Raw genomic sequence first — 17,799 nt, 5'->3', positions numbered from 1 at the left:
AAGTGATGATGGAGAAAGAAAAGTCAACCAAACCAAAGCTCTACGATTGCATTTTTTTACATTAACCAGATTATAGATAATTTTACTTACCTGAAACGACGTGAAGGCAGATGTAAACATGACTATATGAAGAAAACTAGGCTGAAGAGAAAAGCTGCCTGTAGCTCATCAGCCTAAAATATCAGCAGGCGATATGTGACCACACAGTACCGGACCAAGAGAGGCGTTGTCACTTATGTTTAGTACTGTCAAAGCCAAAAGGATTTAAAAAATTTTTTACCTTTATAAGTTTACCTAACCTTGGTTTTGACTATTTTAAGTGATTTTATTGCCGTGTCAGTTGTGTAACAGGATTCGCTCAGTTACGCGTTTATCATCACAAGCTTACACAGCTGGGCACATACCAGCTCTGATCTATTTTTGAAATCACTCAATGTTTGTCAGGCTTTACCAAAGTACACTGTTCCAGTGAAAGTCCTTGTTCTTTGAAGGAAACTTTGAATGCATATGTTTGTGAAGAATGGACAGAAATAGCTTTTAGCTGACATGCCTCCCAAACAACCTGTTGGATTGTATTTGACTCCTTACTATCTTGACAGAAAGTCATTGTTTCAACAGAAAAGTCTGTAGGCTGTTCTTCAGAAATTAAAATGTCTTAGCTGAACAAATCTTTAGTAGGGATGCAACTGAGGTACCACTGATGTTTGTAAAGCGAATTATTAAATAGAATTTTTTTCCTCGCTTGTGAATAAATGATTTTATATTCATTTCAATGCTTAAACTTGTAATTTTTTGTCGTTAAAATTATGTTACAGTAACAAATAGATGAGTTTAACTTAGGGCTTTTTACGTTGTGTTGTAGTTCACCTGGTCAGAACAAGTGAATATGAGCATCTAATTCAAGGTTTCTATTCAATTTTCTCCTAGCAACACTCAGCATGCTGTCAGTTGTTCTGTTGTGAATGTCAGGGCAGACAGAAATGATAATTGTAGATAGAGCTAGGTTCAAAATAATTATAACAGTGTTTGAGATTTGAACACCATAATAAGAAATGTTATAGATGCAGAGAACCTTTTCAAAGAAATAAGTGAGAAGAAAAGAGTTTTTAGAAAGGGTCTGACATTTAATGTGATGTCTGCAGAAAGCACTCCTGGGGCAATGATGTATGAGTCAGCTCCTGATAGCAGCAATAAAAGGCGAAAGCTGCAGACGCTGCCCACACTGACTGGAACTGCTGTCTGTTCCCTGCCTCCGCTCTCCATTATACAAGGAAAAAACAGACATGAAAGATATTTCTAGGCAATGGGCCAAAGACAAAATACTACTCGTTAAGATTTTTGTTGTTAATGGTTGTGTGAGTGTGCCTGAGTTATATTAGAGTCCCTGACATTCTGTACAAAAGGCTTTTTTTATAGATTAGTCATATTTCTGAAAAAAAAAACAACTCTATTGAGAAAGAGAGCTGTAACTCCGACTACAGAAGCTATGAAGCATCTCTTGGCCATGTTTCATTTGGCAGCAAGACTCCTGTTGTTATGTGGGAGTAAGGTTAGAAAGAGCAGACAGAGCTGTTGGACAGCCAGGTTTTTTTCGCACAGTATGATTGAGCATTAAAAAAAGAAATACCTTTCAAATTTTTACTTTCAGTACTTGAGTCCACTTTTGCATTATGGATAATTTGTGATCATTTACTTTGTTTAAAACATTTCTCCCAACCAGATATATGGGAACATAAACAATGATTTCAATTTAAAGAAACAATGCCAATGCAAAACTATTAATAATTCAATATTCCAGATATCTGTGTATTTCTTTAGAGAGAAAAACTTTAGGGGGAGGTGGGGAGGGGTCCTGTTTTCAGTTAGTCACTACCTGATGATGGAGGTACACAAAACATGTAAATGAATCTACTCTGGTGCTAGCAGCGACATGCTGTGGGAGAAACTTTAACTTCAACAGGGAAGCCAGAGTTTCACCTTACAGTAATGCAACAACTCTAAACATCACAGCCAAAACTGTGATGAAGCGGTTAAGATATTCACGTGTTAGAGTGGCCAAGTCAAAGTCCACACCTAAATCCAAAAGAGAAGCTATTGTAAGACCTGAAAATGAATTCATTTTACTTATATTTTATCTGTTCTTTGTGTGAGCCACTCCAGTCCTCCAGAGCTGAGTCCTGCATGTTTTAGGTGTTCCTCTGACCCAACACAGAGTTTAGGAGTTAATTCAGCCATTAATTCAGCTATGTCGGAGCAAGGACACTACACCATGAAGGACAGCAACCATCCCTGGTTTATCATGAGAATAGATTGAAGCGTGGGGTCAGAGTGTGCCAAATGTTGATCAGCACCAGGGGTATGAACACTTTTAAAAGGTGCTATAGAACTGTCTTCTAAATATCAGGATAAACTCAGCAGTCGGACTCTGAAACCATGCTGTCACTATAATTTTGTAAAAAGAAGCCAGAGATGGTTTTCTCCAGCAGCACTGCTATTCCACATCTTCATCCTGTGATCATCTTCGTTTGCATTCTCCTAACCATGGGGTCCGTGTCTCTCTTTATGTGTGATTCCCCTCCACGCCTCCTTCTTTCTGTCTCTCTTCTATTTCTCCTCCCTGTCATGCTCTCTCAGACCTATGATGACATAGATTTAGAGAACGAGCCTTGGTATAAGTTCTTTTCCGAGCTGGAGTTTGGGCGGCCGGTAAGTTGGAGCTCGATGGCTCCCGTAACCACAACTCTGCCGATAGACGTACACCTCCATCTCCTCCCTCTCCCAGGACACTGTTGTTCTGGTTCCACCAGCTGCCTGGGTGGGGCGAGTTGTTTGGGCATGTGGTATTTGTTTGGTGCAGTGACCCCTCCCTTCACACACACACGCATACACAAAAATATGACAATATGTCTGTTATCTTGTTTTTAAATCCATGTAGTAGTCTTTATTCATTAGTTTATCTGGCTATGAGCAGGTTTGGAAAACACTTCTTTTGACTCACTTTGTTAGCTTAAAGAAAAACCATTCCTTGTTATAAACACCTGATGTGAGGTAACATGCATATATTTCTTGTTATTTAAGCTTATTCAAGAATGTATTTATTCCTACCTGCTTGTAGTTTTGTTTTATTCAGCAGTAGATGAAAACGCTCTGGTTGTCTATGAGCTAAGCTCTTTAGTGGCTCCTGCTGTACATAGGTGGTGTTTACATCAAATTATTGTTAGCTCACTGATTTTTATTGTCTGATGAGGACATGCCTCTATCTGATATGATTTCAGTGCATGGCATCAGTTGTTCACTTTCAGGGGCTTTTTTTTTTAAAATGTTCATGTGAAAATTTCATCTGTGTATTGAGATTTCTTTCTATAATTTCCAAAGTTTCTTCATGATCTAATAAGTCGTCAAAATGGAAGGTTTCTCACGCTTCACTGAATGATCGTGCCAGCTGGACGCTTGCTAAGATGCACTAAAATCACGTTTGATTGCGCAGTCCACTGCCTTCTGAGATAAACACTGCAGCTTGTGTTTTTATTTGCTTTCTGCACACAATCTTCACTCTGCATGTGTGTGATACTTCTATGTGTTTGTGAAAAATAAAGATAGACAGGCCTACGTTTGTGCTTTTGCTAAGTGCAGAAAAATAGCACAAATACAGACCTTTCTGGCATTTCTGGTAAAGATGTGTAAAAACACATTTATTTTATACCGGTAGCATCATCTCCAAAAATCCAAGCTGTAATTCCACTACATAAATGTAGTTGCAGGCAATCCACACATTATTGTGAACTATGGCCACACTGTTGACTGCTGCTAATAGAGCAGTACTCAGCTTGTTTGCTTAATATTATAGGATGCAGGAATATAGAAAGAAAGAGAGAATACAGAAAGGGACTCATCTACCTAAAAAATTTGTTTTAATATTTGTAATATTCATTTTTGTTTGTAGTCAGGTATTTTTGTGAATTCTGACATACAGTAAAAAGTTAACATAATCTTAAATTAAGCCCAAGTCAGTTGTCAAAGCAGATATGAACTCAGACATGGTCAGCTGATTCTGTGTCTGGTGAAGTGCTTGCTTGGTTGTAGATTTTTATTTAACACGACGTCACACGATATCAGTTTTTCTAACAAAAGTCATTTATTATAAATGTTTTGGTAATTCAGACAGTCAATGACACCAGAGGCTTAGAGCAGACGTAGGCCCACATCATCATAGATCCTCCACTGTACCTAACAGTGGGCATGAAATGCATTTCAGCAAATATTTCCGTTGTTTCCTGTTAATTCTACCTGCAGTTTTAGATTCTGAAAGTTTTAGACCTGCAGCACTGAAGCACACAGGTCCATGTCTTCCAAACTGGAAGACATGTTTATGTATTTATGTAATTTTATGTGACATAATTCCCAAATAACCAGTTGGCATGTTGCTATCTACATGCAATGGTTATGTTGCAGTTCTTTATTAATGATTCTTATTTTTTAACCTCTCAGTTAAGTGTATTTTAAAGAGATTTCTAGTGCTTGTACACCTGATAACAGTCTCTGCTGAATTCAATTTAATCCAGAAATTTAAAGTATTTCAGTTTTAGGTGATGCTGCTGCAGTAAAAGATGGATTTATTTTAGGGTTTTTACACATTTTTAGCAGCGGTGCAAGTAAGTGTTGCTGGTACTTTGGGAGAACTTGCATAGGGCTTCCTGCGTGTAGACGTGTTGGTGTTTGACTGTGTGTACAGTAGGTGTGTGTTAGTGTGTGTACATTGGCGCCCAGTTGTTCATTGTGTGAGAGAAGCTCATTTGCTCCAGTTTTAACTGGCTTGTCTCTGGTTCCTCAGACTCTCTAACAGGTTTTACCCTCTTCACATGTCTCCTGTGTTTTTGATTTCTCCCCATGATGTCACCGCCGCTTCTCCTCCTTCACCTCATCTTCACCTTCTTCCTTCTCCTCCTGCTGTCCTCCCCTACCTGCTTACTGCTGCTGCTGTTTGGGGCTGAAGCCTCCTAAAAAACGGCTGGATTATAATCCAGACATCTCCACCCGTCAGCGCATTGAGGTAATCTCCAATTCATCATTTGTCCAAGAGTTGTTTTTTGTGTTTGTTTTCTATTTATTTATTTTTACCATTTCTGTGTTACATGCATTGGGTCAGTGCTTGGATGTGAAATGCATCCAAGCAAAGATCAGTTTCAATATGTTTTGAGATGTCAGGTGGCAGAGCAACATGGAGTATTGATAAATATAAGATGGAAGTTGAAACATACATGGTTTTCATTTAAACAAGATATACATTAAAGTTTGTAGTTGTAATGTGGTATTTTTGTAGGACACCGTGTGACTGGATCATTTTAGAAATACCGCTGCTTTGCTAGATTTATTGGAGAGTTACAGCCTTTCTTCTACATAATATCATGGCAGCCATTTTCTGTCAATTGAGTGAAATTTTGTGACCTGAAATGTAGGCCTGTCACACTAACAACTTCTACTGAATGATAAATTGTCCCAGAAGCTATTGCAATAAATGATGATGTTGTTTTGAGACCATCATCAAGTAATATAATGGTAATGGTATAACAACACAAAAACACATTCTCAAAGATCAATAAACTTTAAATTCTAATGAACATTTTACACTGGAACTGGAAGACATTTTAAATGTCTAACAAAAATGGACAAAACAACAGGTTAAATGAATTATGACGTCTCAGTAAAAAAACTTGTCCTTCAAAAAAGGGCTGGACGGCACCAGAAAGCACCAGACTGAAGATATTTCTCATCCAGTTTTTCGTAGAGAGAGAAAAAGAAATATAAACCATGTAAGCTGAAATTACTGAGCTCATTTTAATTGATTTATTTCTTATTGCTACAGGTCTACTAAAATGTGGATTGTTTGCTTTTGCGTGAAGGAATATATGCTGGTTTTTCTGTTCAAACTGTAAATATTCACATTTTTCTGTTGCTCAGAATGGGTGCTTTTAGTGGCGTCATTCTAAGGAGTACCTTCAAGATCCATCCCAGTTGATCCATACCAGATTTTGCAGTAAATCATTTGCCCCCCACAGCCCAGAGCTGAGCTCATAACATCCTTTGCAATATCACCTTTGCCATCATTCTTCAGAGCAGTGGAGAAAAGGGATCAGAAATTCATCTTTGACTCGGTGCACCTGTCAGGCTTCTTTTGGCCAGGTGTGCCATGTGGAACCAGCATCTGCTGCACCTTTGGTTGGGGGACAGTTTTGACTGTGGCACAGCTTCAGCTGCATGGATGCTGTGCTTTGTAAGCTGCCCTGCCTGAAGTCTTTGTTTGTGCAGAGCTGACTTTTCTCTTTTGTCCTGCGCCTGTTTCAGACGACCCTCCACATCGCCCCGGCTGACAAAGCTTCAGAGAGACCTGCAAGGTAACCGCTGTTTCTTTCTTTTCCTCTGCATCACCCCCGTTACCCCCTCCCCCATCCTCTCACCGGCAGCCCCCCTTGTTGTGATTCAGCGCAGTGTGAAAACTGACTCTGCTGGTGATATGTGGTGGTTTTCTTTAATGATCATCTGCTCAGATTAGCAGCATTCTTAATGTGATTTAGTTAATGATGTTTTAGGATGCTTCAACTGAGACTGAATAAATTAACTCTGCAAACCTATTGATTCTGCTATTCACCTTCTGTCCCTCCTTCACCCCCCTCTTCTCCTGCTTCCTTTCAACACTAGCCTGGTTATTCAGTCGCATTCTGCAGGCTGAACAGAAAGGGCAGAATAGGGATGTAATGAATAGTCTATTCATGTCAGTGACATTAAGTGTGTTCCCTCACAAAGAAAGAAAGAAAGAAATAAAGAAAGAGGGAGCCTTGGGTTTCTTTCTTTTCTAAGCCAGTTTGACATAAGAAGTTGCTAAACAAAATCTGTCTGAAGTGTTTTTTTTTTTTTTTGCTCTGATAAACTTTATCTATGTTCAATTTCACACCAAAAACAAACTGAGTCTACAAAATGCCATGCAGACTTTCAGTTGAGGATATATAAGGATATCCCCTAAAGTTGGAACAAAATAGTCTTTTATTAGCATCAGTATACTATATATTGTAAAAGTGTGTGAGTATGGAAAAACAAAACTAATGAACATTGTGTAGATTTCTTATACATAATGTATTCTAAAGGATGACTTATTCTACTTACCGTTGAACAATCTTTATTTGAAATTTAAAGAAACAAGCAGATTTTGTATAGTTCTGAGATTAAGATTTTTTTTCAATTAAAGATAATGAAATAAATAAATTATAATATAAATGTAATAGATCCACATGTATGTTACATAGCATTAATCAGAGGTGTGGAGAAAAAACTAAATCAACTTTATTTGTACAAAATGAGACAAACGGAACAAAACATATGATGAAAACAAAACTGTTTATTACAGTCAATTCTAGATGACTGGTTTTGGTGAGACTTCTTGTTGGTTCTGCTTCTTTTAACTGAGTCAAAACACAGACTGTTGGCTTCTGGAGAAAGAGGCTTCACCAGGTCTTGATTAACCAATTAGAAGTGGACAAGAGATAGAACAAGTAATACAATATGTTAAGCTAGTAAGAATTTGGAATCTACAAATCAGTTTGAACCTTTGTATTTGTTAATGGACCAAACTGGTCTCTGATAACTGATTTACTCAAGTGTGCAAACCTTGCTAATTAATATTTACATAATATTTGAATTGAATTTCAATTGTCTTTTTATTTGTGATTTGACTATAAGTGTTTAGCGATTGTAGCTGCTGATATTGACAGAAAAAACTGCAACTACAGGAACTTTCGTAGTTAGAAAATTCCGTCTCCACTTCCACTCAGCATTCCTGGAGATGCAGTGTTCTGTGAAAGTAGCCATCGATGTTTGTGTTGCAGTGCTGCCAGCGACTACAGGAAAAGAAGGAAGTCTGAGCCATCAAGTTCACAAGTGAATGCCCAGTCCCAGAGCAGAGCTGCAACTTCCCCTAGACCAGTGGATGCCTACAGATCCAGCAGCAGCCTAAAGAAACCTGTCATACGTTCCTCACCTTCCTCACCCTCCAGAGCCAAAGGTATTCCTTTTCATTGAAGCATCATGTTTTTGCCTTACAATTTTGTTTTCTCTATTGGTGTCTTTCTTCTTCTTTCTTTCACATACACATGTTTAATATTTCAAATTACAGAAACATTTTCTTCTGTTTTCTTCTGATACTTTTGTGAGCTGGAAATCTGAATAAGAAAAATGAATCTAAAAAAAATATTTTCCACTTTTTCTTCCTTAATTATTTAATTTTTCCCTGAGCCTTCTCCCTGTTTCTGGCTATTCCTGCTTAACCATCTTTCCTCATTCTTCTCTTTTACCATGCTGCTCTGATGGGACATCTAAAAGGTGGGGACGCATGCAACATGTTTTCAAACAGTATAAGCACCCCAGGTCCTTATGAGAGTACCTCTCTCCCTCCTCTCCTTTCTGACTCTGATCATTGCCACGAGGATGCCAGCCAGGAAGGCAGCTCTTCCTCAAAACAGTCTGTCTTCTGCACAAACAACTGGCAGGCAAACAGCCAGGATGATAAAACATGGAGCAGTTCAGAGGAAGCACCACCCTCCTCTGGCAAACTCAAATCCCGCAGTTGCGATGACTTGCTTAACGACGGACATTCTGGTTCTGGTGGCCAAAATGCCACTCGCTCAGAAAGCGCTGGGTCGCTGGTGTGTGATGGGAACATTCCTACGGTATCGTCCTCTACTCATTCACTGCCCCCTCTCCATCGGCGACGTGCGCACGATTCTCCAGGTTTCCTCCAGCTCTATCGTAAAATGCACCAGATTGACCGAGCTCAGCTCATCCCTTCTGAAGTAATCCGTTCCGTCCGTGCTCGCATTCTGGAACTAGAGCGCCAGCCTCATCTGCATCGCCATCGCCTTTCTCCTTGGACACCCTCCTGGGGTGTGGAAGTGCCAAGGGACATGGTGCCAAACCGCATTTCCGAATATGAGCGTCTAATTCAGAAGTCCAAATCCATGCCTAACTTGGGTGATGGTGAGGTACCTTCAGGCACAACAACACCGGGCGGTTCGTCATCTCGTGCTAGCAGCGGGGGTGGCATGACTCCCAGTTTTCCAAAACGCCGTTTTTCCATTGAGTCATTACTAGAGGAAGATCCCAATAGCAACAACAGGACTGTACGTCACAGCATGGATCACATACCTCGTAGCCCACCGGAGGGACAACCTCGTGTTGGACCTGAGCCCGGACGCGGGCAATCATTTTCGGCTCCTCCTGTTCCTCAAGGCCCACAAGCAAATCCTGACTATTCTGATAGTGAACAAGACGCCATCGCATCTGACCTCAGTGACTTCATCCAGGTGGAGGGTTCCTCATTTTGCAGTGAGAGTGATTTTGACCATTGTTCCCTAACTTCTTCTGAAAGCTTGTATGGATCGTCCACCATCCACCACCACCACCACCTTCGTCACCACCACCATCACCACCATCATCATCAAGGTCACCAAAGTCTAGGCCAGAGCCAGGGCTACCAACACCGCCACCTCATCAGCACTTGCAAGGGCCGCTGCCCAGCCTCATACACTCGTTTTACGACCATGCTTCGCCATGAGAGAGAGCGAGCACGACAAGAGAACCAGAGACAGCAGAGCCGCAACAGCCATTTCCAAATTCAGGGCTCACAGTCTCAGCAAGCAATGTCCAAGCTGGCCTTCTTGGTCAGTCCAGTGCCTTTCCGCAGGAAAAAGGGCTCACCACCTACCTCGAGAAGAAGCAGTGGTGGAGGAGGACGAGGTAGCAGACCCAAGTCCAAACAGGCCATTTATGAAGCACTTGATGCAGCCTTGAGAGACATTTATGAGCACATTCAAGCAGAGAGAGGCCACAGAAGCTCTAGGCCACCTGATGATAGTATTTTGAGGCGAATCCTGGCTGAACTGTTGCCAAGTGTGCCTGAAAGAAGCTCCTCTTTGCGAGGGCGGAGGGGTTGCTGGCATGGGAGTCACTCCTCTACATCTGTTTACCCAGATGGAAGCCCGACTGGGTATGCTTCACACAGAGGAGAACCATCCACGCCAAGCCTACAGTCACCGAGGTTGCAGTCACCAGTCAGTGCCTGCTATGGACGACATTTGGAGACCTCAAACAATAATGAATATGGGGAAGAGCAAGGCAACGGAAATGGTCTTTGTTATTCAGGTGGAGATCATATCCATACTACTTCAAATATGTAGTGTTCAGCACTGTATACTGTCATTAGATATAAGCACTATCTACGAAGTTGGCATAAGAAATATAAATGTTAGCTGTACCATTTATCTATTGTCAGTTTGATTATTTGATAAATACCCTAAAGCAAAACAGAAAAAAAAAAACCTAGTGGTTGTTTTTCCTTTATACTTCAACACAACTAGAATAGTCTTATATTGGCTTGCTAGTTATTAGGGCTATCTTCTCTGATGGTCAGCCTGTAGCTGATAACAGTCCTGCTGCTACAGCAACCCAGCTGTATCTTGAAAACAGCAGTATTCTAATAATAATGATGGGTAGCACTGCTTTAGCTTCCTCACAATGTTTTTACATCACTAATAATATTTCCACGCAAATTTCTCGCACTGAGAAAATGCAGTTATCTTAACCAGCTGATTAGATATGCTAATCTCAGAATCAAACAGCTACAGAAAAGTTGCTTCAGTATTGTCCTTGCTATCCCATTAATGGAACTTTAAATTGTATGAACGCTCACTGTGAAGAAAAATATTTGTAGATTTTGAAACCAGAACTTTTAAAACCTTGCTGTACTTTCATCCTGAAACCAGCCTATGTCTATTCTCCCAGCCATGTCTCATTCAGTTGTGCTTCAACTTGAAGATTTTGTCACTTCGTTGGTCCACAGCCATGTTCAATACTTTCATTTTCTGTATTCTTCAGATGTATACATTTTTGCTGTGAATTATTAAGTTAAATATTTCTTATCTGCTGTTGGTACATTTCAGTTTTTCAAAAAACCTAAATATTTTTGCAAATGTTTCATATTGAAGTTATGCTGGTAAAGATAAATAGTGGTCTTTGAACAAGTTTGAGAGTTGTAACTCTGCTTGGTATGTAGTTAAAGTGAGAACAAAATGTTGTTAGAATCCTAAAGGTGGTTCCACTGCAAGAAATTTACTTTGTTATGTTATTAACAAAACTGAATTTACAATGCTGAACAGCAAATATTTGAGAATTTACTGTATATTATTCTGGATCCAACTCTGTTTCCCAAAATCCCAAAGTCTTTACAACCAACAATATTAATAATTCAAAATTTGTCTTGAGATATTGTTAGATCGCTCCAGATTTATTTGTTTGTACAATAAATTGACTTTTCTTCAATGACAAGATCAGTTTTTAGCAGGTTCTCATGTCTGCTGTGTGACAGACTCAGTTTTTTGGTAAACAGTGTTGTGTATCAATGTAAACAAACATTTTCTGATTTGTTTTTTAGACAGATTATTATTTGGTAGCCATGTTCTTATTCATAATTATTTTATGATTTCATTGCAAAATCATTGTCTTTCTTTAAGCCATTTGCTTGTATGTCTATTTTTGATTTGCTCATGTTTCTGCTGACCTGTACTCCCCTGGTTTCATCTTGTGTTTGTAGGATTGCATGTGTCTCATTTGTGCCATGTTGTGTTTAATTTCGCTCACTTTGTTTTATTCCCTGTGTGTGATGGAAATAAAATACACCTGTTATTGACCAAAGCTGTCAATCCCTGTGTTGCCCATCGGAATGGCATCATTCTGTGTTATTCAGTGTTTTTTCCAGATCCCACTAATAAACTCAGGTTACATGGAAGTGATTGCTGCTGTAATTCTCGAACATTGATGTTTCTTTTCATCACAGACCAGGATGTATCGAGGAGTTATTCCACCATGGATGATCGACACACACCACAGAGCAGAAGAGCAACTCCTGACAAAGAGGTACAACATTGAAACCAGTTTTTAGTGTTTAGATGTCAGCATAGAATAGACATGCAGTATACAGTCTTGTGGAAAAGTCTTCATACCCTTGAACTTCTCTACATTTTGTCACATTTTACACATTCAGAAAAAAAAAATGTCCATTTATCTTTGCAAAAACCTCAGTCAGTTTTGATCAGACTTGTTTCATGGATCTCATTGTTGACCAGTTGTAAGGTAAACCTCTGTCTGAATCTCCTGTCTTTAGCAGCTCCTGACAGGTTTGCTTCTAGAATTGCCCTGTGTTTCAATTCATTTATCACAGGCTTCCTTGCCTCTGCTGCAGACAAGCATTCCCACAGCATGACACACCCAGTGCTTTCTGCCCTGGTCAGAACAGCTTGTTTCACGTGTTTTCTGTGTCTCCTTACTGGCTTTTCACAAACTGCAAATGAAAATGTATATGTCTATTTCCTCTCAGCTCTTCCAGAAAGGTCTGGTGTTCAGAGTGCAGGACTAATAGTAGTATAGTCTTGTAGATCTCTGCAGCTCCTCCAGTTATCATTTGGCTTTTCTGATTAATACTCTCTTAATTTAGATAGACAGCTACATTTAGCTATGTTTGCAGTTGCTAAATATTCTTTGCATTTTAACATGATGGATTGAACCGTTCTCTGTGAGGCATTCGAAGTTTGGTGTACCGTTTTAAACTGTTATGCCTAACTTGTCAATATTCCTTGGTGTTTAGTATTCTTCTTGGTTCACAAATATTCCACAGTGAAAATATGGCCCACACTTTTCAGATTTGAAAACATTGAAATTCCTTGCTATGATGGGACAAAACATGTGAAGAAGCTCAACGAGTACTCACGCTTTTTCACACATTGTAGATGTCAGACGGGTGTCATGTTAAACCTGGTGATGGCTGTTGCCTCTCTTTCTTCCAGGTCTCCCATAAACAGATGACACAACTTATTCTGTTCTCTCTCCTCCATCAGAAACAGCCTGCAAGAGCAATTTATGATTTTAAGGCACAAACAGCAAAGTAAGTATCATACATTTAGCATGTGAGCGTAAAGAGGCCGACTCATTTTGTTTTCAGCTGCATCCTCACTTCCTGCCACCTACGATACTCCTCCAGTACATTTTTTCATTCACTCGATTCTTGCTTACATTATCTGCTGATTTCCAGTTTGATTACTGTCATCACAACTAACCACATCTGGATGGCTTCAGATTAATATTTTGCATTTCTTTAATGCATGTGCGAATAAACCTGATGTCTTCACTTCTCATTTTTACTTCATTATGCATTTCTGGCTGTGCAAAAAAAGTCACCAATTTTTAAAAATTCCTTTTCCATTCATGTCTTTCCTCTTGATTTGATGTGCATGCAGCGACACTTCACTGAGACATCTGTATTACAGGGAGGTGACATTTAAAAAGGGCGACCCGGTCAACATCATCAGGCAAATAGATAACAACTGGTACGAAGGCGAACACAGAGGCCGGGTGGGCATCTTCCCCATCGCATACGTTGAGGTAAATCTGCACCTGTTGTGTGCACCTCTCTCATGTTGTCTTGATTGCTTCAGTCACACATCTCCTCCAAATTTTGCCACTCATATAGAAGATGCCGTCGTCAGAGAAGCATCAGCCTATCCGTCCTCCTCCTCCAGCTCAGGTCAGGGAGATTGGCGAGGCTGTGGCACGCTATAACTTCAACGCTGACACTAACGTGGAGCTGTCACTAAGAAAGGTTGCTCTGCTGTGATATGATCAGATTAGAGATTTGCAAAATTTTACAACTCATGTTTTGTTATGTTTTACATTAACAGTCGTGTTTTGAACGTGTTGCGTTTGTGCAGGGGGAGAGAGTTGTAGTCGTCAGGCAGGTGGACCAGAACTGGTATGAGGGGAAGATTCCGGGAACAACCAAGCAAGGCATCTTTCCGGTTTCCTATGTTGAAATTGTCAAGCACTCTCCATCCAAGAGCTCCGCCCATCATGTAGATCCGCATTCCTACAGCCGGACACCAAGCTCCACCCCCATCAAGGTAAGAACGTGAGGGATGCACTACTCCTTCTGAAGCATTTTGAGTTCTTTCATAAAACAATGCATTGCAAAAGTATTCATACCCCTTGAACATTTTCATATTTTGTTTTAAACACAAACTTCAGTGTATTATTTTCAGATTTATGTGATAGACTAACATAAAGTGGCACAGGAAAATGATACATAGTTTTCACATTTTTACTCATTTAAAGTTATTTTCATCATTCTTCTTTTTACCCTGAAGGAAAATCCAGTACAACCAATATCCTTCACAATACTCTGACTAGATAAGTCATCCACTCAGTAAAACAGAGTTAAAAATTGTCTATTGAAGCTCTTCTTTGAGCTTAATTAGCTCTAAGAATGATGATCTAACATGATTTCTAATGTTAGAGAACATTAAAAATCACACAACCTTTGGGAAGGTTAAAACTGCTCTTCCTTAAGGTTCCATTCTTGCCAGGTGATGGAGAAGCTGGCTAATGTTGGTGGGAGTAGGGATGGAGCTAAAATCAAGGAAATCCTTGAAGAAAACCTGTTGGAGGTGACATGAAACTGAGTTTTATCTTCCTGTATGACCTTCCTGGAGACACGTGGTCAGAGCTACAGGTGCAGTAACACCACTGGTCCACACTCTGGTGCGCTCAAAGATTAATTGTTAGAAATGTTGGTTTTACTAAGTCTAAAAGACATAGGCTGTAGCCGCTCTCCACTCTGTGATAAATAAAAAGCCTATTAGATTTTTACTCGTTAAAAAGTGGAAATGTGTAATATTACTTAAATGTAAGAGTTATTGACTACTTTGTGTTTGTCTGGACATGGGCAATCTCAAGAAAATACATTTCAATTTATGTTCATGTTGAAGCAAAATGAGGGAAAAAGCTCAGAGTATGAATACTTTAGCAAGGCACTGTGTGCTAGTTTACATCTGGCTTCTTTCCTCCCATTAAGTCCTTTTCCTCCCTGAACAGTTGACGCCATGTTTTCTACTGGTAATATTCACCTCTATCCTTTTCTTTCTCACTTTTACCTTCATGGAGTCCTTCTATCACCTCCCTCCATCTCTTCCTTCCCCTCAACCCTCTGTGAGAACGCTCGACCTGCAGGCCATCACCAGCGAGTGGCTCTCGCTCACACTGGACCCATCAGCTCCCACCCCCACCCCTTCACTGACAGCCACTCCTTTACCTCCCACACCACCCCCTCTCCCCACCGACCTCGCCCCCCTCCTGACGGCACAGGAGCCGACCTCAGCCTCAGCCACTGCATCACATAAAGGTTTCTCCTTTTCACACCAGCCATCTTCCAGAAGTCCTGTTTGCTCTGACAGGAGAGCGGGTTTAGGTCACACCCCAGCTGCTCTTCGTCTCTCCCAGCCCTCACCGCCACTGCCTCCTCCTCTTCCTCCTCCTGTCTCTTTCTCATTCACCTCCGTGCTGCCGGATTGTTTATCGATGCACAACGGGAAGCAGCTACAGGTTTCTGAGTCAGACAATGCTTTAAGCTTTACTAGGCCTCAACCTTTGACCTGCACCAAGTCAGTGACAGGAACATTTCCCTCACATCTCCCAGAGCAACAACCGTCTGCTCCTGCGCATGAAAGCTGCAAACTGCCCGACATTGAGCTGCACGTTAGAGACCCTTATGATGAGCTGCTGTCAGCGGTTCCAGATGAGTTCAGTGCAGATGACACTGACATTTCAAAAAAGCCTTCAGTAGAGTTCATATGTGCCAAATTGAATGGTGAATCTCAGAGCAGATGGTTTCAGAACAATGTCCAACAACCCAGTCCTCCAGCAGCAGCTGGTGACTCACCTGGCACTGTTCACCTAAAACCGCAATTTGATGAACCTTTAAGCATGAAGCCACTTTCTGTTTTCATTGAAGAGCAGCCAGTATCAGTAAATGAGGAGCTGTTTGTTCCTCACAGGCCACCGTCAGAACAAGGACACACATGCACAGAGTTATTCATAGAGGAAGAAGACGAAGACATGACAGACAAAGAGGAGAACATTAGAGAGTTAAATGAGCGGATAAGTCCACAGGTAGAGCATGGTGTGAGCAGTCTGCAGGTTCACTAGGCCCCTGGAAGGAACATTGAAGTGAAAAAAAATCTACATCCACAGAAACTTCCAAATGAGGATATGACAATGTTGTTAAATCGTTAGCAGAGGAGCCATGTTGTAATGACTTCCTGAAGGTAGTTTCAGAAAGAGCAGGAGTTTCTTATAGAAACAGAGGCACAATTTCAAGGTGTTAAATTACAGAGTCAAAGTTTGTTTTAAGTCCATTTTTCAAACATCAGACATTATTGAATCCAGATTGGATCCCTTTAATTAACAGCTGCTACCAGAAAAACCAAAAGGTTTGCAAAGAAATTCAACATTTAATTGGTCAGATTTGGGACTCTGATGTGCTCATCTTCCTTCCTTCCATGTTCTTTCTGGGGTTTATTAAAGTATTTGAAAAGCCGATTTCTGGTGGCTCTGGTATCTTTACCTGTGTTTTTGTTCCCGTAGGCTGAAACCTCTTCTTCCTCCTCCTCATCACAGTTACCTCACTCTGACCGCCTTCCCTTCCTCACCTCATGCCCCCCAGCATCCACTCTCCCTCCTTCTGTAATCCCTGCCTCCTCCACATCTTCCCGATCCCAACAACATGACTCCTCCTTTTCCCCTGTCCTTCCTCACTCCCCCCCATGCCTCCCTCACCTGACAACCTGTGGACCTCCTGCAGTCTCCTGCTGCCCGTCTGTTCCCTCTCCTCCCTCTCACCTTTCGGACCCCTCTGCAGTTGTTCCTGTCTCCCAGACCTCCACTTCTCCCTGTCCACCCAGCCCAGTTACGTCCTGCCCTGTCTCAGAGTCAGTTTTCCCTCCCCCTGCCCCGTCTCCCCCTAAAACTGCCTCTCCTCCTCTCTCTAGTCCCCACTCCCCCAACACTGCCCCTGTTGTATCGCACACAGGCCGTAGGTCCCCCAAAGTGAAGGTAACTCTGGAATGTAGAGATGAAGATTATGAAGCAACCTCATCCCTCTTCTAACAGAATCTTTGCTTAGCTGTAGTTTTTTGGTTTGAATAAAGCACATTTTTCTCTTTGGTTGGATATGGACTCCAACAAATTTGGGAAAAATGTTAAAAAAAATATTACATCTTTGTTTTTGTGTAATTTATTAGTTAAAGCTGTAGTATGTAACTTTTATTTAAAAAAATTAAAGACTTTTTTTTTACATTTGTTAAAACTGTCACCATGTTGTGACACATCTATGAAAAGATTGATCTCCTCTCTGACATTCAATCACTGTCTGAAGAAGTGCACCGCTTCTGACAAAAAGCAACCAGTCAGAGCTGTGAGGAGGGTCTTTGTGCTGTCTATCATACTCATGTACTCACTGCTAAATGTGTTAATGGCTGAGAAACCATTTATCCACTGTCATCGGTTGCCATGCTAGCTAGACTTAGCACTCACGACAGGCTCAGTTAGCTGCAGCGTAATAGAGAGTAAGTTTGTGATTGACAGCATTAAGACCCGCCTCCTGGCTCTGATTGGTTGTTTCTAGTTAGCACTGGGAAAAGGCAGAGGAACTCAATTATGTTCACAGATTCTCATACCAAGCTGTCATGACATAGTGACAGTTTCAGCAAATATATATATATATATATATATATTTTTTTTTTTTTTTCTTATCAAAGTTATGTACTGCAGCTTTGAATTGAGTGTGTTAGAGTTTCGGGCTGTTGGTTTTATTACGAGATTCTCTACAATTTTTCAATTTTCCTCGATCGAGCTGTAAATACTAACTTGCCT

General features: G+C 40.7%; 1 protein-coding gene across 1 annotated transcript in view; it reads left to right on the top strand.

The window, feature by feature from the left end:
* Positions 1-17,799, top strand: part of sorbs2a (sorbin and SH3 domain containing 2a) — a 58,881-nt gene that overhangs the window by 34,909 nt on the left and 6,173 nt on the right. The window contains exons 14-25 of the mRNA XM_088008708.1: positions 2,635-2,706; positions 4,994-5,050; positions 6,343-6,392; positions 7,878-8,053; positions 8,371-10,188; positions 11,879-11,958; positions 12,885-12,982; positions 13,365-13,479; positions 13,568-13,696; positions 13,806-13,994; positions 15,034-16,038; positions 16,513-16,980. Of these exons, the coding sequence (XP_087864834.1) occupies positions 2,635-2,706; positions 4,994-5,050; positions 6,343-6,392; positions 7,878-8,053; positions 8,371-10,188; positions 11,879-11,958; positions 12,885-12,982; positions 13,365-13,479; positions 13,568-13,696; positions 13,806-13,994; positions 15,034-16,038; positions 16,513-16,980 (4,257 nt within the window). The remainder of the gene's footprint in view (positions 1-2,634; positions 2,707-4,993; positions 5,051-6,342; positions 6,393-7,877; positions 8,054-8,370; positions 10,189-11,878; positions 11,959-12,884; positions 12,983-13,364; positions 13,480-13,567; positions 13,697-13,805; positions 13,995-15,033; positions 16,039-16,512; positions 16,981-17,799) is intronic.

This window comes from Poecilia mexicana, unplaced genomic scaffold (genome assembly GCF_051168715.1).
Source record: "Poecilia mexicana isolate PSO_F unplaced genomic scaffold, ASM5116871v1 scaffold_2, whole genome shotgun sequence".
NCBI classification, from domain to species: Eukaryota; Metazoa; Chordata; class Actinopteri; order Cyprinodontiformes; family Poeciliidae; genus Poecilia; species Poecilia mexicana.
Note: the sequence above shows the minus strand (reverse complement) of the source record. Positions and strands in the feature narration are given on the sequence as shown.